Source organism: Chelon labrosus, assembly GCF_963514085.1.
Source record: "Chelon labrosus genome assembly, chromosome: 22".
In the NCBI taxonomy this organism is placed as follows: Eukaryota; Metazoa; Chordata; class Actinopteri; order Mugiliformes; family Mugilidae; genus Chelon; species Chelon labrosus.
Window position 1 is genome coordinate 12306818 of NC_140355.1, and position 23196 is coordinate 12330013.

The following is a 23196-nucleotide window of genomic DNA, read 5'->3' on the forward strand; positions in this document are numbered from 1 at the left end:
TCATGTAAGGTAAGGGTTTTGTGTGAATGTAAATTATAGTACATGTGCCAAATCTTAAGACGTATAAGAAAATATTGTGTCCTATTCTGTACGTTACGGTGTTTTAATGAGCAGACTTATGTGCACTTTGTTGATAGTCTTAATTGTTGTTGTTCATTTTAGACGTCTTCTGTTCTGTGCCTTTGTCATTTGGAGGTTTAAATACTGCGCTCTCATGCTACTGAAATAACTTCAGACAGAGTCAATTACACAAAATGTGTCACTACTGACAATGTTTGTTTTTTTTTTTTAACCGAAATGACTCATCGGTTAAAACAGTAAGCATTTCTATTTCATCTTTCTCTCTCCTTTCTAAAACCTCCACGCATTATTTGCTGTGCCACCCTAACGTGTGACATTACCTGTAATTTGAATGTTTAGATTGACAATATCCTGCACTGTTTTCTTTCTGTAACTGTTGCCGCACACGTAGAGGTTACTGCATCAATTATACACTAATGTAAGCGGTGTCTAGATGCATGTAGTCCAATAAAAAAAACAAAAAAACAAGTGCATTACAACTGAGCCAGCTGTTTGTTTTTCTGCTTGCCAATTAGAGGATGGGAGGAACCTTATAAAGGAATATTGCACTTCACGGTGTCACAGTCGCACAAATAGCTGATACTATTATCTAGAACAGGGAGGAAAGATGGGAGATGTGTCACTCCAATTCAAGGGACAATGCAAAGGAGAATTCATAAAGACATGGGAAAAGATGGTGGACACAGAATCTGACCCCAGTGGAGCGGGGGACATTCTTGATGTGTGTCCAATATTGATTGATGTGGTAAAACTACAATGTATCTGAAGGTGGACTGCTTAAAGAATATCTAGTTAATAACATATTTTTTAACATACTGTTGAAAGTTCAATACATATAACATAAGAAGTTAACGCAACAGACGGAAAATGTAATGGTAACTTGTGACCATGATGATGAACTTGTGATCATGCGCTTGTGAATGCACCACCCGTCACTGTGGGATAGCACTGGCTACGTTTACATGGACGATAATTCTTTAATCCAACTTAAATCCTTCTGGTTGGAGATCCTAGCTTAAACGTTTTACACGGACACTAGTTGATCTGGTAAAATATATGTGTTTACATGATCCAGAACGTATGTGCAAAGTGGTTCTGCCCAATGTGGAGTCGTCACTAAGTCAATGTAGTTTCCTATGGAGCATTTTATCAAAGGTTTACAATGCCAAAAAAAACAAAACAACTGAAAAGCCATTCTGAATAGGCTAGTTCTTTTGGACTGAGGTAATTACCTGAGGCATTTTCATTCAGATCGGGCTATTATTCTGATATTAGAGGAACACTGGTGTCTCCTCTCCTTTCATAAAGGCTGCTCCATTGTAACCTAGGCTAAAGAAGATAAAAACTAAAACAAAAGCTCATTTCCTTAACATAGGGGAGCTTTAATTGGTCGAGTACGCAGGTCAAGTCGCAATAAAGACATTTTTGCACAGCCAGCCTTACCAGGACAGCAGATAAAACACGTTAATGAGGATTCTGCTTTAAATATTTAAGGTATAGAACATGCCTTTTCTGGAGTATATTCATTAGAATTATAACCTGTGCAAAGAAGAATAGCCTCAATAAAAAAAAATTATTAATCCATAGTATCTTTACTATTTAGGGTTTCAAATTGTGTCTAGTTCCTGTGTCGGAAATAAAATGCAGTGACGAAATCCGGGAATCCCCTGGTGTTGCAACATAGAATTTTAGTAAAAAAAATAAAAAATCTGCTCTGAAATCACGCAATCCTTTTGGGATTACGTGACATCAAACGCAACTCCTTAGAGAAGTCTTACTCTCCAGGCACGCCATTGGTGCACCAGTTAACAACACTGTCAGGATTACTTTCCAGTACCTGTCTATTACTGCTAATCTCAGATACTGATTCTAAATAAATAAAACTAATATTTCTACTGATATGCAAAATGACATTTTTTATTTCTAAATTGAAACAAGTTTTTAGTGTCAATGAAAATCTGAAACCCCGATTAAATTAACAGTGATCCAGTGATTTGTACCACGCAGTTAAAGTCTCTCAGCCCCATTCAGTGTTCATGTTGACTCTCCATCCACCCGGAGGAGGAGGTAGGAGCGAGGGTGGAAGGTCAGGAATGGAGAGGAGTTGTGGAGGAACGTCACTTTCTGCTTGACCCTCTTCACTGTCTTCATTAGATTTTAGATCTCTGCAGAGATGAATAATTGAACAGCTGAATACCAAATCAACGGGTATAACCATTACTCATTACCGCTAACCGTGCAGGACTTGGTATTAAATCAAAAATGAATGTGCGTACCCTTTGTTACTGAGGGAAGATCGCTTCTTTTCCCTTCTTGACAGCCATTCTTCTATACTTCGCCCTGGCTTTATTCTGTCAACAGCGTCCTCTCTCCGCTGGTTCTCATCTGAGGAAGAAAATTATAAATATCACTATTTTATTTACACACCATTTTTATTACAGTTTGAAACATCTTCAACATTCCTCATCTAACAAATGTGTTTGAGGCATCAGCAATCTGGTGAGCATTTCAGAGAGTAACACAAAATGTTCACATGAATATGAAAAAATTATTATTGAAACCATTATGAATTGTGAATGGGCTGTGTATTGAAACATGCGCCGTGCTTTGCTTTAAGAATCTAAATTCACTTGAAATTTATCACATGGCAGACAGCACCATCATCTGGTTGTAGCTTACCTTCCACTTGTCTTTTTAAGATGTCTAAATCCTCTTCGGACATGTGAGAAAACCTGCAGTTGGGGCCAAAATCACAAATTCCTAAAAAAGAAAATTACAACTGTGAGTTTCTGATTAATAATTATTTATACATTTTTAGTCCGACCGTTTCTGTTACCTCTTTGGAGAAACTTCCTGCAGGGTTTCTTAGCTTGCTCGTCACACAGGATTGCTGTAAAGTCTGTGAAAAAGAAATGATTATGTGTCTATAAAGTTAAATAATATTCCAGCCTAAATGATACGCAGTTAAACACAGCCATGCGGCTATGATGAGAGGTGCAAGGACTTCATTCTCCAATCACAGTTTCAAAAGCAGTCTTATAAACTTGAATTTATATATACAAGCAAGCAGATTATTGTCTAGTTTAACACAAAAAAAACACCACATGGCATGACATTCTGTATAAAATGTAGGTTGACCTTAACTGCTGCCACTCCTCAAAGGTCTTCAAAACAAATGTCTCACCTCTAAAATGGTCAAACCAGGCTTTTTTAGCTCTGTGATGCTGAACACCATTCAGGTGTTTTTTCCTGTTATGCATGTTGTCCTGAAAGGACCGGTCGCAGTAGTCGCAGTAGTACCTCCTCCCCATGGTGCAGGTTATTTGTTCAGACCAGTGAGATGTCACTATTTTAATACCTGAAAGAAAGTTAACAGAAAAAAAATATATATAGTGTTTCTGACAACTTATCATGAATGATGTTCCATGAAAATAAATGAGAACTATATTGGCTTATTCTCATTGAGCTACAGGATGGCGAGTGATGTTGCTCTATCCTGCTATTAGCTGTGTTCTGCTAAACCTGTGTTTGTTTTGACACAACGGCCAGATCTACCTTAGCACAAAGCTTAATTTAAAAGCCCAGACAACTTCCATTTTTGCTGGACTTGTTAAATGACAGCTAAGCTAGCCCAGTGCTAAGTCATTTAGCAACAATGATGGCAAATGTACATAACTCTAGAAATATGCACTCACTTAATTAATTTGACATGCTAGTGGTATAACAGTCTTGCACTAAATCTTAGCTTAGCTTAAGGTTATGGTATTCAACATTTTCATAAAATGACAACTGTGTTTTTATTCTGGAGGATGCAGTTTGCAGTACTATTGATCTCTATTGTGTTGTACAGACACGTGTTTCTAAATCGTTCAAAAACTCCAGTTGGCCAAATAACACTAGTTTTTAATTCAATCCAGTTTTGCAGCAACGCAAATTGCATCCTCCATAATGATCATACAGTTGAATTACCACATTTCTTAAACTGTTTCAGCATAAACTGAACATTAAACCAGTCGTGAAGCAAAGATTTAGTGCAGGATTGTTATATGAAAAAGTATTAGTCTCCACGTGTGTACCTAATGTACTGTCCAGTGAGTTTATATGCAGTATATACTTCTCCAGTTGCATTTATTTTGCTGCCATCTACTGGTTTAGAAGTTGCATCGCCTGAGACTAGTTTTATTTTGAAAAGATGTGACTTCCTGCTATACTGTTTGTACCGTAGACATCAAGGCTACAAATAGATTTAACATTTAAACGGACACAGTGATACTAGAAATATTCCCTGTCAAATCCTGTAATAATATTACAAGATATCCACGTCTAAACCACCCTACAAATGTGGATAGTTAGCTAATATCCGGTTTGTCCCACTAATAAAGCATTTCCAGTACTTGTGTGCATTAATGTGAAGCGTACCATTGACGAAACTGCTTTCCTCCTCAGGGATATTTGCTCTGAAAGACCCCGCACGCTACAAAATACTACCGTGAACGCTTCCTATGGATCAGGAGCGGTCCTTTCGCAAGCTTATTATTTCTACTTGACTGCTAACCGACAAGCTATATACAGTCAATGCTAACAACTAACGTTCCAAAAGCGGAAACGGAAGTGTCTCGCTACAACATCCGCTCATGCGCAGTGTTCACTAAACCGCCGACATGTCGCTGGCTAGGTCTGCGTACAATCTCCTCTTCAGGAAAACATCCCATTTCGCTGTAACCGTCATGGTTGGAGCGGTTATCTTTGAACGAGTATTTGACCAAGGCGGGGACACGTTATTTGAGAAAATGAATAGCGGGGTAAGTGCGCTCTTTGGTGTTTTATTATCGCTGACCTTGTAAGCAAAGGGCGAAGCGGCGCTCGCTAGCATTAGCTAAGTTAGCTTGCCCGCTAAGCCGACTAGCAACTTCCTTTTAATAACTCTAATGCTTGTTTACAAATCTCGCAAGTTCGTGTTCAGTGTTTATCCTAACGTGACATTTATTACAGAAACTATGGAAACACGTCAAACGCAATTATGAGAACCAAGGCGAGGAATAAGACGTGGCCCGGGGTCAGACAAGGCTGAAGTGCAACTGTTGTCACACTTCCATTACCCATTCTTCCTGGGACTCCAACACCTTGAATCAAGCAGCAGTCAACATGAACAATGTTCCCCAAGTCATGACCAGGCTAGCAGCGGCTACCAGAGGACCTGTAGGAGCTGACTGATCCAGTCCACAACACCATGAAGATGGAGCAATGGTTCCTGTCGCCTCATCCCCGTTCCTTGTTTTTACCTGTAATTCATTTGTTCTCCTCACAGATTGTAAATTGTTAAATTAAACATGTGCACACGTCTTATAAGTCTCAACGAGTACTCATTTATCTTATTGCATATGACAGTGCAGTTATTAAAATCATAGGAACCATGAGCATTTGTATTTAATGTTCATTATTACTAATTTTATACACCCTGGTTATGTAATACGACTGCGTGAAGAACCTTGCATATACAAATTAAATTTTGTTGGCAAAGGGACATGGAGGTGTTTCTACATAATGCAGAGGCCCTTACATACATGCACTTACAAAAAAAAAAAATACACTTAATATATATATTTGTGGCCTTTTTGTCAGTTAAGTAAATAAATCTTTTGAACAGTGATCAGGCATAACACTATGACCACCTGTATACTGTGTAGATCTCCCCTGTGCCTCCTGGAAATAGGTATCTGTGGATCATCCATGTTCCAGTGCATCCCTCAGATACTTGATCAGTTTGGGATCTAGTGAATTTGGGAGACCAGGTCAACACCTTGTGCTGTTTTTCATGTTTTTTTTTTTAAGTTGTTCGTAAAGAGTTTTTGTGTGTGTGCCTGTGTCAGGCTGTATGCTGCTGGGGGTACATGTCTAAGTAACATCCACATGAATGCCAGGTCCAAAAGTTTCCCAGCAGAACATTGTATTGTCACAAGACGGTCAATGTCATTCACTTCTCCTGTCAGTGGTCATAATGTTATGCCTGATTGATGTATGTTGCTGAGAAAAACTGATCTGGAATGAACTTGTACGTCAGCCTAGAGAATTTTGTAGTATTTCTACACATCACATGCGCTAAATAACATGAACCAATCATGGTGGGTGTTGGAAATGCAGTCTATTACTGTGAAAGGGTTCATACTGAAATCACCAGAGTCATAAACAGTAATTTTTTTTTGCAAGACTGGCTTTTTAAGCACTTCTCCTTTATTACACAGTTCAGGATAAAAATAGACAAGCAGTAGAGGGGCCCACAAACAGGGCAGACACATGTGAGCACTGTCAGCTGCCATTAGCTCCAACATCTACTACATTGTAACAAACATGCATGCATCGGACAAAAGTGTTTATCATAATAATAATATTCATATCATATTAATGTTTACAAAAAAAAAATGGCTTCCAGGTAGATTTCAGTGACACCAGTCACTTGTTTTACTACAATTCAAATATTGTACAGTACAAACATTATAGTACATAGTGACTCACGCTACCCCCAGAAAGTTGTGTAGGCTTTGACATTTATAGTAAATAATTTTCACACATATGGTGATTTAAATTTGTCACTGCATGAAAAGACTACCTCTGAGGTTTGGTTGAGAGTTCTCAGTCAAAACTAATTCTAAGATAAGTCACAAAAGATTGCTTAAGCGTTATTACTGTTAAAATGTACAAATCAGTACGGTTCAATGACGGCGTCTCATGTAAACTTTTGACACGAGGTCAGGAGAGGCCGCAGCTGTGACAAACAACTGCACTTGAGTCTTGGGCCTCTAGAGAGCACACCAACACTGTTTGTCCTACTGCATAATGAGACCTGCACTTTCAAGAGCAATCCAGCAGTCAGTGACGGCTCACACTCTGGTTTGCTTTGAGAGGGCAAATAAAAAAAATGGCACCGGGCTCACAAAATTTGTGTTATGAGCCTTGGAACCGGAGAACAAAAACCAAGCAATAGTTTGGGGCTCTATGTAGAAAAAAAAAAAAAAAAAAAGGAGGAAGGGGTTTGTAGAAAGCATATTTTGCAATGACTACCATAAACTCCATAAATAAATAAAGGCTCCTCAGTGCATCAACAATACTCCACAACCCTCCCATAGGAGCCCGCTGCCTAAAACATACATAAAATCTTTGCAGTAGAAAATCTAGGAAACTTCGCTCAACATTGTAGAAACATTTATCATTTAACTCAGCCATGGAGGCAGCCTCAGTCTTTAGATACAACATCAGTGCTGTTAATGACACGTGGACATTGTTAACATTTTCTACATAGTTGTGGTACACGTGTGTTTCTCTATCTGGGGCCCATCTTTCTGCCATTGTGAAAGCGATGAACATTTTGTTTCTTCTTTTGTGGTATGTCACAAACAAGTATTTTCCTTCAGATTAAAAATTGAAAACTGTACTTAAATAAGTAAAACCATTTGTTAATGTTAAACGTTGGCACCGTGTAGACATGCTGCAGGATCAATGGCATCATTTCAGTGTAGCACACGTTTCTAACTCAAGTTCAGTTATAAAAGCACTCAGTGATTTTATCTTGTAACCATCCCCATAGTCTGGTAACCCACAGGCTCACACCCAAATCTGACAAGTACTGAATTTCAGGTGTGAGCATTTTCTCACAAATCGTCCTGAATTTGGGATCTATATCTTTCTTCATGTTGTAGCCCATTATGGAGGCCTCTCCAACTGGCTGCCAGGGCAGGAAATGTCTGTCCTGAATCTTCTGGGCTTCGACTGCACCTCCACCTTCAATACAGGTGGCCTTCATCTCAGCATTTCTTCTCCTCAGCTGGTTAACCTCCTGCTTCATTCTTTCTCTTCCGTAAGCCTCTATTCTGGCCCAGAAGGTAGCGTTGAAGTGCTGATAGAGTCTCCAGTCAGCCCCGTTCCACTGCAAAGCTTTGGCTCTCATCTCCGGGTTCAGTCGAGACACGGATGAGCTCCTGCGAGCGTTAAGCTTAAAATACAGGATGTCCTCCGTGCTCCAGCAGAGTAAATCCCTCAACAAAATAAGAGACTCTTCAAAATATTCCGCGATGAGGACCAGATGGAAATGTTTCGATAAGTTATGAATGTCTCTCATCACGCGGGGATCATCAGCCTCGAGGTTGTTGTCCAAACCGAAGTCAAAAAAGAGCAAATTCTTCAGGTAGAATGAGTTGTAAGCCTCTGGACTGTAGAAGGCCCGAGGATTGTTCAGAAACTCTTCCAGTTTGTTCTCTCCGTTGATCCTCCACGTGAAGGGAACCGCTCTGTGGTAGTAATGGAAGGCTGACTCAAAGAGATCCACGGGGTCACGCAAGATGGTGATGTACATGGCGTCTTGAGGCAGAAGCTTAGCTACTTCTTGTTGATTAAACCGCATGTGGTTGCAAACGATGTTGAAACACTCTCCGGGCCTGTAGTCCTTCACCTGGGAGCACAGGAAAGGTGACGGGTAGAAAAAGTCATTGCGACGGTCGGGGAACGCAAACCTGAGCTTGTGCTTTTCTCCAAATCTGAAGAGGATGTTGAGGATGGTGCTGCTGGCAGTTTTATGGGTCTTCATGAACATGATGTTCACTCTGGGCGAGCACTCCTCTGACTGGGTTTTTGTGCTTTGATGAGGCTTGGGTGAACTGAATGATTTAGCAGTGCTGTGAGGACACGTGTCTTCTTGGGGGCCCCTGCAAACACAGCATATTCTATGATATTTTATGCCAACGTATCATAAGAAAACAATGCTCTTGTTTTAAATATTTACCTGATGTCCACTTGTCTTGGGTTTGCCAAGCAGTACAGCACCAGGATGATGTTGGGCAACAAAACCCAGGGAATCATCCCTCGTATTACGGACATGCACTTTCTTCCTTTCATCATTAGTCCAAAAGGATACCTAAAAATAAAATTCAAGAGCATACACATTAATTCATTTATTTATTTATTTGGATCCCCACGATTTCTACTTTCAGTGCACACAAGTAGGGAAGCTGCGGTCTGGAGGCTAGAAAGGAACAGCTTTGAGGCCCTGAGGTCACTGGTTCAATCTCCCCTCTTTGTCTACAGCTGAGGTGCCTTGAGCAAAAGCACCTAAATCCCTAAACTGCTCTCCGGACTCTGTGCATGGCTGCCTACTGCTCCAAGTGTACTCACTTGGATGGTTAAATGTAGAGAACAAATTCCTTATACATATACAACGATCAGGCATAACATTATGACCTAATATTGTGTAGGTCTCCCTTGTGCCTCCAAAGCAGTTGTGACTCATCAGAGAATGGACATAGATCTTCTGAGGGTGTCCTGCGGTGTCTGATAACAGAATGTTGTTAGTGGGGGCCTTGGGGTCCTATGGGTTGAGGGGAGGGGCCTCTGTGGATCAAGGTTGTTCCACAGATACTTGATCAGTTTGGGATCTAGTGAATCTGGAGGCCAGGTCAACACCTTGTGCTGTTTTTCGTGTTTTTTTTTAAAGTTGTTCCTAAACCATTTTTGTGTGTGTGTCTGTGTCAGGCTGCATCCTGCTGGGGATGGCTGCTGCCATCAAGGAGTGTCATTGCTATGGGATCGGTGGTACATGTCTAAGTAACATCCACGTGAATGCCATGTCCGAAAGTCTCCCAGCAGAACATTGAATTGTCACAAGATGGTCAATGTTATTTACTTCTCCTGTCAGTGGTTTTAATGTTGTGGCTGATCGGTGAATGTATGGAAATTAAGTTCATTTGATTTAACAAGTTATCATCATGTTCTATCTCCCAACATTATTCAACGGAAGTATAAATTCAAGTCAGTGAACAATAAAAGGCTTCCGTTCACCGCCTGCTGGATGTGAATCCTCTATGAGTGTTGTGTTCTCATTGAACCATAGAGCAGCTGCATGATACTCATAAACATTTATGCCCCGCAGCAGTTTTTGCAAGGCAACCAGTTTCCCCGTTACCAAATCCCTCGAAGCAACTATGTCAGTGGGATTTGCAAACACGGCAGGCCCGGCCTGTTTAAATTAAACATTAGTGATCACATTTATTATCGTCAAAGACGAGGTTTAAAAGAAGATCCATTTGATAAACTGTGAAAGAGGAAAGATTAAAATCTGCTGCATCATTCTTACGGTCAAATAAAACACGCAGCCCCCATGTTGACACTTCAAACATGTTTGTGGTTCTTAAATTTCCTTTCCAACAAACAGGAGAAAGGACAGCAGAGCATAATAGCTGCTTGAATGAAACAGACATACGAATTCCAAAAGAAAAGCAAAACCATTCCCAGTAAATTTAGGCTGGTGGCATCATGTGAGCAGGTGTGTATGTTCAGACCTCTGCTCTGATTTCTTATCTTACCAACCGATAATCATCCACTTGATACATTTGCTGAGAATACGTCCAAGTCGTTCATGTCTTGTGAAAATGAACTTAAACAATGACAGGAATTTAATTTGATCAAGGCCTACGCGAATGGAAGATGTCTTCCTTTGACTAGCAAAACCCTATCAGACCATGAACGGCATGGCAAACAATGCAGGGTGTGGAAGTATTTGTAGAAAAAATAAAAACAAGCAGCCTACCTGGAGATGAGACCATTAGGAGTGCCAGGCTGATTCAAAGAAATCAGTCTCTGTTGTTCAGCGTGCTGTGCACACTCCCAGAAGAGGCATCTTATTGGTGGCTGGGAGGATGGAAGGAAGTCATGTGTAAACTCTCCTCCCACGGGGGTTTGAATTGGTTTGTAAAAAAAAGACGTCGAAGGACACACCTCTAATAACAGCAAATCTAAAAGATGTAAAATCCCAGAGGTAAATGTGAAAGGCGCTCCTGTAAGTGGAGCCTTATTCAAATTGTGCCATCATTGTGTTCTTAAAAGTAATATGGCCGCTGGTGGTTTGTTTGAAAGCAAATTTTGCCCCACAAAGTAAAGGACCACACCTTTATTCATATCTCGACCATTGTATAAACGGTTCAAACGCGGTTTCCCTTAAAGTGAAACTATTTTCACTGCACACCTTTGCCAGGTTTGATTTGCTGCAACGCTCACCACCCAGGTCTCAGCCGAGTGGCTTCATTTGCCTACGTTTAACCATCTAAAAGGCAGCAGAGATCAGAGAGGGTAGATGCACAGGTTATTTACAGATTAACTTGCTGTTGTAACTTGTTGGTCTAGTTATAAGAACGCTGGTTGATTGCCAACATATTTTCGTTGCTGTGATTAAAACAGCTCACTCCGATCACCTGCTATAGACTATACATCAGTTGGCTGCTGTATAGTCATTTATATTGCAGTTTTGGTCAGCACATGTGTCCACAGCCTGTAAAGTATGGCGGTAAAATATGGGAACTTAATTAATCAGATCTCTAATGTGGGTCTAATGTACACCGACCTTATCACAGTGATATCAATACTGTGCAAACCAGCTGCGCACTGGGCACTGGGCACTGGGCGCTGTGGGCGGACTGTTTTTCTTCAGTCTCCAGGCATCTGGGCTCAGGTGCTGCCTCGGCTGTTGACTTTACCTTTGGCTGTGAATGAATCATCTGTTTCAGTTCAGGTCAACCGCAGTTTGGTACTGATATCTGAATACGTCAGAGCACGTTCAGATGATCCACTCCAGCGAGAGATAAGAGCGGAGCCGCATCTGTCCAGTCGGGATGACGACACTGACAGAGGCTGCAGTTTGCATAACTTTGAATGACGAAAGAAAGGGGTGTCTTCTTACATGAACTGGATTTTATTGTATTAATCTACAATCCCACATATTTTTACAAGTGTACAAAATGTTCTCTACTGAAACACAGAAAAAAAACTTGAAACACAACAAATTAAAGCACATATTGAAGCATTACTGCATTAATAACTGATCTCAAATCAAAAGAGGAGCCACAGGTCAATAATGGCAGCATTGTTATACGCTATTGTCACTCGTAATGTTATGTATGTCTACATTACTATAGTGTAATACACAATAACCCCAACATCAGCTACAAAGGTTCAGGTAGGTATGACATTTTCAGATCTGGATTTCTTTTCAAGTTTTCTATGCTATGCTTTCTATGATTCTATTCAACCAACCACGGCCTTTCAGAGGATGACACTGAAACCACATGATCTGACATAACCAGTCTTCGTAAAAATCTTCTCTACAGTACAGCCACAGGCAGTTTCACCGCCCAGGCAGATTATGCAACGATCATAGGCTACTTAAGATGTATTGGGTGAAGTTTCCACGAAAAATCTGAGCAGCAGCCCGTGGCGTGTTTTGGGAACATTCTGGGACATAGGTCATAACAGATCCAGCTTTGAACACCTGCTGCTGTGCGTGTTGAATAACCAGAAGATGTTCTTGACCTCACAGAAAATTTTAGGTAGGACCATCTGGCACGTGTAAACAATGGAACCGCCTGAAGCGTGACTGATTCTTGAAATGGATCACGCCGAGCCGCTCTGTTTGGTGTTTGCTTAGTCAGACACGAAATGCAAGTTAGCTACTGCAAACAGTCACTTCTAAAGAACAGGTGGTTTAGCTGGCTTGCGTGAATCCACAGTAAAGGTTTGCGTTTTATCTGCTTTTTGTCTCGGGGACATCAATGTGCGAGGATCGTGAGAGACTGAAATGATAATCGTCTGAAACGTGACACAGCCCTTTCAACAGTTCGTGACTCAAAACCAGACACATAAATATATATCTTTTTACAAACCAATGACACTTTGATGCATTTAAAGTTACTCCACTGCACTAAAGTTGGCAAACATAATATCAGCAATAAATATACTGATTAAAACAATTTACAATCCCCCTTTAAGGGGGGTTAAATACACACAGAAAAAAAAATAATAGTTGTACAGTAGCTGATTGCTTGCAATGAATCTAGTTAAAAACATCCATAAGGCCCTTTAATTATTAAAAAGCAAATGACAGCTTTTATGTACAAGTAGGCCACCTTTGGTATTCAATCATACCACCACGCTGATTATCAGAATAGATTATCATTTAGAAACACGGTCCGTCTTTATGTTTTTTGGGGGTTTTTTTGCACAAATTATTGCCGGGATCACACAGCCAGCTAATTTTTTAAATAAACTAATGCTGATTTAGAGACAGACAGCAGCGTGTGCATTGCTGCGTTGTATAGTAGGATGGTGCTTTAAAGGGACAGTTATTTTCTTTTCCACAATTAATGCACAGTGCATAGAACAAATGGTTCGGAGACGCAGATAAGAGTACGAGCAGTCGTCACACTGATCTACTGTCTCCTTCCACTCCTGGTCAGAAAGACTGATAATGTTCTAAATATAAAACAAGGTTGGATCAAATCTGGTTGGACTGGTCGTTCATTGCTTGGCTTCTGTGGTGGTTTTTCGTGCCACCATGACTACAAGTAAATACCACGTACAAGCCCATTTCTATTATAAGTATCCCTTTAAGCTGCTCTTCATTACATTAACTTCGAAAAGAAGAATAAATCCATCTCACAATCCACATTACTGAGGCCAGTCTGTAATAAATTCTTCCTGTGCAGGCTAGCAGCCCATAGAAAAGACATTAATTTTCCACTATAGGGAGGAGCTAGCTGGTAGTGATACATTACAGACAGTGGAATGCTTACAGACACATCGGAGTTAGGGTCTCGTGACTCAGTAGACGGGCTTATAGAAAACCTGCCCGCCCAGCAGCCTACGCTTCAGCTCCTTCCACAGCAGGCTGCGCTCTCTCTGGGATCCCTTCATGAAGCCGCGGTTCTCTTGAGCACGCCGAGACAGATAGGGAATCACCTCATTGACGGGACCATAAGGGACATACTTGTAGACTGGAAAACCTGCTTGACCTGTTTTCAACACAAAGCACAAGATGCCAGTTTTAAAAAAAAAAAAGAAACGACGTCCGCTGTCTCCACCGTGCGTGCATTCATCGTCATGACTGACATGTAGCAGAGAAACAGCCAGAATGGTTACAAGACGTAATACAGTTGATATGCTGTTTAATATGAGTGGTAAAGTTAACAAGGTAGATATAACTGAGGAACAAACTGTCCAAACTCGCTCAATATTTGTTTGGTTAACAAATATTGGCGCAGTATATTAAAGCAATGTCTATTTTAAATTCAGAAATAATTATAAACACTGTACACATATAACAACCCACTATATTACTTACTCAAGACAATTATCTTTTTTATTAGAAGTTTGCTTAGAAGGATTATCTAATTAAACACATTTCCAGAACAGAATGTGTGAGGGTTGGATAAGGCCAGGCACCAATGTATTTGTTTGACTTTATTGCCAATTTTTTAAAATCTAAACTTAATAGTGTTTTTATCATAAGAATATTTTTTTCCGCCCCTAAATCCCTAAGTCACAAAAAATCAAATAATAATAAAAGGTATATATATTTCTTCTGTAAAACAAAATGTGTGTGGAAAAACTAATTAACAGTACATAGTATATCATATTACCATGAAACTTCTCCAGTTGATTACTTACATTAAAAAAAATGAAAAAAAAATGAAAAAAATTCAAAAAAATTCAAAAAAAAAAAAATTCTATTACACATTTTATGAATTTTGTCTTCCAGTCTTGAGATCTTGTTTAAATAATAAATCTTCAATATGTTATAACTTCAAGTAATGTCAAACAGAGGAAAGCGCAATAAAATGAACAAATAAATGATAAATTCGATTTTTTTGTCAAGTCTGAAGGTTAAGGTTACACTGGTGTGCAAAGAAAACGGCGTGGGTGATATCACGTATCACGTCAGTGGTGATATCACAAGGTTAAACGAGTCGTTATGTCTCCGTTGAGTAATAAAAGCTACATTATCCCCCACTATTTATCTGCAGTAAACCACATTCTTGCACCACTGTTTAAGCAGCAGTGCACATTTATAAAATAATAATAAAGAGCTTAAAGCCTTTCTCCCTGTTTTGAACTTAATGTTTGTGTCTCAGTTACCCGTGGTCTAGAACATTAATATCCAAGAAAACTGTACATTATTTACACAGTATTATGTCTGATAGCAGCCACAGGATTTTGGGAGGTGATGTGTTCAGACTGATAGCATGCCCTCCATCAAGACAGTCTGTCATAACATTCGGTTGCTCGACAGTTGAGGACTCTGAGAACTTGGGAGTGTTTGCTCTCAACATATCTACAGATTGCAGAGACCATGTCTCGGGGTCAGCAGCCGTCTGATTATAGAAAAGCTGACATGTGTAGGTTCTATGTTTCAGCCGCCACATGACCGTTTGATGTAAGACCCCGTGATTCTGTAACATTCTGTTTGCTCCTAGTAAACGAGCTGAGTGGGACATACCAAGCGGGAAGCTGATCTGGTCACACATGCCCAGCAGCTGTCCAAAGTAAACTTTGTTCTCAGCGGGTGAAAGGCCCATCTCGTTCATCCTGAAAGAAAAACAGGGTGACGCATGTTAGAGGGCTGTTATGCAATCAATACCGCGGCGAGGTGTTCCACCATTGATGTCACAATCTCTGCAAATCCTATAACCGCTTTGGAAAGTGTGCAAAGGATATGTTTTAATTAAAGCGATACCACAGGCATCATGGTTAGCCATTAGGGTTAATCCTTTATGAATGAGAGCTTTACATCTTTTGTATGTGCAAAGTCTGCACTTAGTACAGGCCATTAGCTTCTTTCACGCAGGACTGAGAAAAACAGAACGTACTTATCCAGAGTGAATTTCACTGTGTCCTCGTTGTGAGTCGCGACCATGACGTTCGCCTTCCTGCTGTGTTCAATTTCCTCCAGCACGTATTCCAAACACCTGGACAAACAACAATTCAGATGGTCAGGATTCGTGCGTTTCTCAGCTGAATCACGAAAGGCCTCGAAAATAATGAATCAAGACTTACTTGTGATACATCCTGTTAGTGGCCTCGTAGTCTGGGTTTATTGGATCTTCGTAGCCGATCTCCTCTGCCCTGGCTCTCTCTTGGTACATGTAAGCTCCACGGACGAGTTTGGCGCCAAAGTACCAGCCCTCTCGGCGAGACAGCTCAACGTCCATGGTCACGTTGTCATAGGCATCCTAATTAACATTAAAAAGAAAATAAACCATTTGTTATGTGTCCACAATGCTTTTCTAATATGGCTGTGACAAAAGAGCATTCACTAAAGAAAGAAAATGTTTGATGTTACAATATAATTAGGACTTTTCTCATAATTAAAAGAAAACAACAGATTATTGGGAAAAAGAAGTACAATATTGCTGGATCGGGCTACATTTCACAAAGCTGAAAACAAACATTCAAGCAAATACAGAGTAAGAGACTTGTTACACGGTGATGCAACATTGCTGTTTGTCAGTTGATATAAATATGACATATCAGTCATAAATTGTCAGGCTTAGCTGTAACGTGCTGCAGTCTCACCTTGAGGTAACACTGATAAGTGTTGAAAATCACCGGCTTCTCTCTGTTGAATTTTCTCTGCATTTCCAGCGTCAGTCGACTAATGGCCGGCTGGAAGTACGTCTGTTCGGCGTCCACCATCAGCCTCACCCCATGCTCCATGGCATACTGTAGCACAGAGCATTTAACCGTATTTTAATAAGGAATATCTTCCTATTCCTACAATCTTGTGCACAAGACCAAAGAAGGCATTTCTAATTAACTTAATTTCCATGATCCTTAAATGAACGAGGTTTCTGTGTTTCCTCTAACAAATATGTTTAATCAATAAAAAACTACATATTTTTTATTTGGTTCGCTCACCTTGGCCAGAACGTCCACTCTCTGCAGCATCCTCTTCATCTGCCTCTCCTCCTCAGATGTGAATTTGTTCAGTAAAGGTTCCAGGTGGCCCGTCTACACAACCAAAACACACAATTTTTTTTTTCAATCACTTGCTTGCCCCTAGCATTTTGTCCTGTGTTCCATTTCTGTGATCTAGTTTTGCTTAGTCCCACAAAATGTCATGTTTTTCATTAATCAGACGTATTATCTTGATGGAAAAAATGGATGGAAAAGATCCAAGACTGGTTCCAAGTCTGTTTCTGCCCTGCTGTTTCTTTTTTATTATTATTACTACATCATTAAACTTACAGTTACAAATCCCTGATCATTTTAGGCATCAGGTATGTTGTGTTCAGGAACAGGTAACACATTCATACCTCAATGTCTGGAAATTAAAAACCGTTTCAACTGGTGATCAGGTTCCAGTTGTTTAATAAAGGCTTTAAGTGCAGACTCTTTATTTATATCCAAATAGAAGGAAAGGTGTAGGAATTACAACAATTTTTACATGCAGTCCACTATTTTCAGGGGTTGAGACTTGAATATTTTTTGTAAAACATCTAAACTGACAAAAAACACATAGTCCAAACATATATGGACCTCACTGTGTGTGTGTGTCACCTCTGGAGAAGGGTATCTTTTGAAGATTATTTTCAGGCTTTCTCTGTGTTTTGCACATTCCACAGAAAAAAGTGAACCGACAAGGTGCCAGACGGCCATTAACGATCGTACACAAACAACTTTTAACCTCTTGAGATAGCGGCAGTCAATTTATTGTCCCGTCCCCTTTCCAAGTCAAACCACTAAAGATCAATATGACTCACCTCAACATTTGGCACCATAAGCAGATTTGAGATTTTTGTTGTGTCGTTTATTAAACTGTTCCAGTCGAGCAGATCAATAGCTCTGAAAATAAGATGTGAAAAATAAATTAAAATGCAGAGTATTACATTATGGAGTATTTTAAAGTTATATCTTGGACACAGATTAATCAGAAGTAAAGATTCTTGCACAACTGAGCGCATGCCCTACCCTGATAGGCCCAGCTTCTCTCCTGTAAACCAGTTCTCAATGTCATCTTTGGCTCCAACGCCCAGCTGAGTTAGACTTTTCTACAAGGAAACATTTCAACGATTAAAAAAAATCCAGTGGCACAGAAAGTCAAAAAGGCTTGAATGCCACCTAACACCTTTAAGACAACAGCGCTGCATGAGCATGCATGAACCTGCATTAGGCATTTCTGAAGGCCGGACACACCTTGAGTTGTTCCAGCTCCAACTTCTGTTCCAGTACCATCATTTCAGATTTGCCCTGTAGTGCTGCAAGTGTGTTAAAGAACTGTCTCCATTTAACCAGGACTTCTGAAAACTGGAGCTGTTTGAAGACAGAACAATATATTATGAAGTTAGAATATTGTATTTATAATCTTTATAGAAAGGAAATAACATGCATAATACATATTGTGATGTCAATAATTGATTTAGAGAGAATTGCACCTTTTATCTCAGTATTAATCAAGTGCTAACCTTGAAGCTAACTGTCAATTGAAGCCAATGCTCAAGTGCTACAAACTGCAGTTCCTTAAATGGCCACTTGATGGCTAACACCAAAAGCGAGTCAATCCACATGAAGTTAAAATACCCAAATTTAGAACATAAATATAGTCGTCAGCACTCCTCCTCAATAATGCATTTCTGCTTCTTTGCTAATTTTTGAATTAGCTTGGAGTTCGTTAAAGTCAAGCACTTGCAAGATGGCAGCAGGAGGAGCGCCACACTGAAATGTGGTTCATTTCCTTGTCACTTGTTCGTGCAGAAATGCTATTGCCAAACGAATAAAACTCCCTGTTAATATTAAAGCCATGAAGATTATCTTACAAGGAACTGAGGACGTCCCAGTGCAGTCATTTTAATGGCGGAAAATCCATCAGACGAAGCTCCACCTAAAATTGATAACAAACTTTATGTGTTACTGTGTGTTATGTTGATGTTGCATAATTGTATTTTCGTTTAAATGCATTCTGTAATTGATATTGCCTTTAGACAACAGTTAAAACATTTTGTCACTGTAAAAAAAAACAAAGTCTTACTAATATATTATTTACTTACCAGAGGCTTTAATGCAGTTTATAAATGTCTCCATCTGGTTGTCACATTTGGCCTCATCTGCATAGAAGTAGGTGCGAGCACTGATAACTCCGCCACGCCTGTCCCCAAACTGGCGATGGGCCTTGTACTTCTTCTCACGATGATCAGCACCTGAAGTGGCAAGCAATTTGTTTTAGCTTTTAACATATTTTGAAAGAAAGTTATATCTTGATAGATAATTATTAATTTGGAGCTATATATATCAGTGATAGTTTTATTACATTTCCCTTACTGAGATAAGACACAACATTCAGACTTTACAGCATACTGTAAAAAAAAAAATAAAAATATGGGACAGGATGCAAGATAATATTTAATTTCCTTTATGCTTAAAAGTGACTCTATAATGGGATTTATGGTGTCATCGTCCACATGCTTCATAGGCTCTTTTATAGATTATCAATTATTAAATTAATTTGAGAATAAACAGCCCACACCAACTCCCCAACAGAGCCCAAGCTTTATGTCAGTGTTGACCTGCTGAACTGGACATTTCAGGCCACACTAGATCCAGATATAACCAGAACTAACCGGGCAAGACCACATTGCCACATGACTATGAATACCAACCCTGACACTGGAGCCTAACTGAGGGAAATGAATATGAAAGTGCTTCAGCCCCACCTCCTAAGTGCACTGCAGTTCTTTAGTCAATGAAGCGTGCAGGAGCTGTTAAGTTGCATTAACATTAAATACATTTGCATTTTTCCTTAGGTACATACCTGGACTTTCTTTCTCTGCTTCAGAAACACATGAACTGAAAAAGAAGTAAGGAGTGATATTAGAAAAAGCAAAAAAATGTCTAATTATAGCAGTTTACATTATGGCGTCCACAGTTTTATAACTTCTCATGGCCTTTTTAATTTTTTTAATTAATTAACCAGACACAATGGCAAAAAAGAACACATCAGAGTTTGATACCCTTTAATTGTGTTTGTTTAACCCGTCCAGCTGAAACCTTGCCATGCAGTCATGAGGGTGACCTTTTTTTTCCATTTCCTTCTATGGATAGATACAATCTTAATCTCAACCAGAGCATACATAGTGTTTAGTTTCAGCATGTGTACATTCGTGCTCGGTGAAACAATCCCAAATGTGGTAAATTCCTTCAAGGGGCATTACATAACACTTCCTTGTGTGCGCTGGGGATCATGAAAGGACTGAGCACAAGGACTGCCAACCCTCCGGAGCGGAGGGTTGGCAGCCTGTTTAGGAGGCACACTCCCCAGCCGAATAACTGGCTCAGCCAATCACGGGAGAGGGGTCTGTCCTGGCTGACCAATAGAGAACAAGCACTGTTTTGCTGCTGGGAGTAAAACACATTAGGTTTTGATTGTAGGCTGTTTATCTGGGGGAGTCACACTATAAATTACATGAGAGATTAGAGGTATAACAGAAGCCATACCTAAAGTGATAAGATAACAATGAACTGACCTCAAAGTACAGCCCAGTCGAATATTTTGCACACTATCTTCTGAATGTAAATAAAGGAGCTAAAAGATATTTCGCAGACATATGATATGGACATGGGTCAAAGATCACAGAGTATTTACCTGAAGTGATAAAAAAACAGACGTATAACTTATACTTCAAATACAGACGCTATATTCTAAATCTGTACAATAGTTGGTATAACCTATTGGAAGAGCCAAGGACATAAAGTGCTGGGGCCCATATAATATGTACAGTATGAACTCTTCATGTGGAGAGCCTCATGACTCAAATGCCTTTAATGCTTTGGTGTAAACTTTGATCTGGCAGGTAAATATAAATCTAACAGTTCATATTAGAACAAATTCTTACTGGACCTGTTATAAAGATGCTGTTACTACATATGTGTATGAATATATACGTTGCTGCATTTTTTATTTATTTATGTAACTGCTGCTCTCAGAATGTGTCTCCTATTACAACCATGCATGGATAGGGGCATTGTGAATGGCTCTCTCTATACATGGCCTCTTCAAGGTCCTTCTGATTTCCAGGTTTCATTGTCGTCAGGCATGGGATCAGACCAGACCAGAAACAAACACTGAAGTGGAGCCGCTGTGCCCACAATATGTGACACCATACAGGGTGATACTCATAAACATAACTCGTGCTGCACTTTATGAATTTCAGTCGGCTCTGTCACATGTGATCATTACTTACTCCATTTCCTTCTTCTCTGCCTCCTCTTGAGTCAAGTCTTCTTCCACGCTGTAGTCCAAAACTGCCCCCACACCGAAGGCCTGGTTCTTCTGGATTAACGGTTTGATGGAGTTGTGGTCTTCCCCCGCCACAAACTGACCATAGAAGGTCATCTTCATCATCTTCTCAAACATCCGCTGACCAAGAAACTTCTTACTTAGGTCCATCAGCTGAAAGACAGGAGGGGAAGAAGTTGTCATGTAGTTAATTACATGACTTTGATTTTTAAATGCTATTTTAAATACTTTATACGTTTAAAATAAATCCCTTTTAATGTATGTATTTATGCATTTTTAAATAAATATAAAAACAATGTTTTTGTTATTACACGTTTGAGAAAAGATCAACTCACCTCTTTGTTCTTTTCAACGAGGAAGTCAATGGTGCAGAGTTTGAATACCAGCAGACTTCGGAGCAGTTCCACGTTACCTTTGCTTTTGTAGGCTTCCTCGGTGTTGTCGAAGTCGATGTGGATCTTCTTCAGCGGTGCGTTTGCAGCACTTTTGGTCTGACTAATGAGTTCAACCGGCACAGCTTCCACCACGGGGCACCCATCCATCTCTTTCTCTTCCTGGCTCTTGGTGGATGCGACTGTTGACCGACATCTCGCAGGTGAAACGCTTATTTTCCTGATATTGCCGGAGTTCGCCCTGACGAGGGCTGCTGCAAACTTAGTGTACGACATGGTGTCCTTTCCTTTCTGAGCTTAGAAGACCACAGACCGAGAGCCGATCCTCTTCAAGCCGGTACTGATGTTTCGTAATAAACGTGCTCCCTCTGCACATAGGAGGATGTCATGTCACGCAGGGGGGCGTGGCCTCCCTCCTTCTCACGTCACGTTGTTAGGCATCACGCGCGAACTCATGTTATACACTCCCCTCCAAAAGTATTGTAGCGAGGCAAATTCCTTTATTTTTGCTGTAGACCGAAAACATTTGGGTTTTACATCAAAAGGAGAATATGAGACAAGAGATGAGCGTTTCAGCTTTTACTTCCAGGTATTTACACCTGGATCTGATACTTATCATTATGTGTAACAGAACACCAAATATTTAGGCAAGCAAAGGTATTGGAACAGACAGATTTAAAACAAATTAAATTTAATAAGACTAAGTATTTAGTTGCAAATCCTTTGCATGCAACCTATTGACATCACCAAACATTTGCATTCTTTTGTGAGGCTTTTCCAAGCTTGCAATGCAGCCCCTTTCAATTGTTTGTTTTGGGCGGTTACTCCTTTCAGTCTCCTCTTCAGCAGGTAAAATGCATGCTCTTTAGGGTTTAAGTCTGGAGACTGACTTGACCAGTTTAAAACCATCCGCTTTTTGCTCCCGATGAACTCCTTTGTTGTTTTGGCAGTGTGTTTTGGGTCATTATCTTGCAGCATGGTGAAGGATCTCCCAATCAGTTTGGTTGCATCTTTCTTTAAATTAGCAGATTTTATTTATTTTTTTTCCAGTTCATTTTGCTGCTGCTATCATGTGTTACTACATCATCAATGAAGATTAATGAGCCTGTCACAGCATGCAAGCCCAAGCCATGGCATTGCCGCCACCGTGTTTCACAGGTGAGCTTGTATGTTTGGGATCATAAGCAGATCGTTTTGTTCTCCAAACTTTAGCCTTTCCATCACTTTGGTAAAGGTTAATCTTTGTGTTAATCTTTCCCTCACTGTTCCAATACTTTTGGAGGGGAGTGTATGTCATAGTCACTGGTTATAGTTTAATTTCAGGCTCATTTTCAGTGTTGTTATAAAACTAATTTTATTCTATCGCCTGTTAATACAAACATAAATAATTCCCATGCTTTCCCTTCAATTGCTTTATAACACTCAACACTGTCAAAATGAAGCAAAAGAGTGTGTTTATTCTAATATGTAAGACAGATATTTTGATCTACACTTCTTCCAGCTGGCCACCTCCAGCAGTTTCACCCTGTGTCACCTTCGCAGCTGTCTGCGGTTGTCTCTCACATGAAGCCCACCTTTTGTCCCTCATGATATCATTCCGCCTTAATAGCTGTTTAACTA

General features: G+C 40.0%; 3 protein-coding genes across 3 annotated transcripts; all 3 read right to left on the reverse strand.

Annotated features, from left to right (window-relative positions):
* Positions 1-1451: 1451 nt before the first annotated feature.
* On the reverse strand, positions 1452-4725 carry zmat5 (zinc finger, matrin-type 5). Its single transcript, XM_084572354.1, has 6 exons — positions 4501-4725; positions 3266-3439; positions 2918-2980; positions 2761-2841; positions 2358-2466; positions 1452-2246 (listed from the first exon to the last, which is right to left on the reverse strand). The coding sequence occupies exons 2-6, from the start codon at positions 3390-3392 to the stop codon at positions 2099-2101; spliced, it is 528 nt and encodes a 175-aa protein (XP_084428480.1). The 5' UTR covers positions 3393-3439; positions 4501-4725; the 3' UTR covers positions 1452-2098.
* A 1321-nt stretch (positions 4726-6046) lies between these two features.
* On the reverse strand, positions 6047-8967 carry LOC311507460 (galactosylceramide sulfotransferase-like; the record flags this gene model as incomplete). The annotated part of the gene is made up of 2 exons (XM_084571799.1): positions 6047-8777; positions 8855-8967. The coding sequence occupies 2 exons, from the start codon at positions 8965-8967 to the stop codon at positions 7616-7618; spliced, it is 1275 nt and encodes a 424-aa protein (XP_084427925.1). The 3' UTR covers positions 6047-7615.
* A 2641-nt stretch (positions 8968-11608) lies between these two features.
* Positions 11609-21950, reverse strand: LOC311508224 (proline dehydrogenase 1, mitochondrial-like). The gene is made up of 14 exons (XM_084572916.1): positions 21520-21950; positions 21129-21337; positions 19700-19734; positions 18939-19088; positions 18708-18772; positions 18088-18204; positions 17863-17942; positions 17655-17736; positions 16810-16902; positions 16468-16614; positions 15949-16124; positions 15762-15860; positions 15392-15480; positions 11609-13907 (listed from the first exon to the last, which is right to left on the reverse strand). Exons 1-14 carry the CDS (start codon positions 21850-21852, stop codon positions 13717-13719), a joined length of 1866 nt encoding a protein of 621 aa, XP_084429042.1. The 5' UTR covers positions 21853-21950; the 3' UTR covers positions 11609-13716.
* Positions 21951-23196: the final 1246 nt, after the last annotated feature.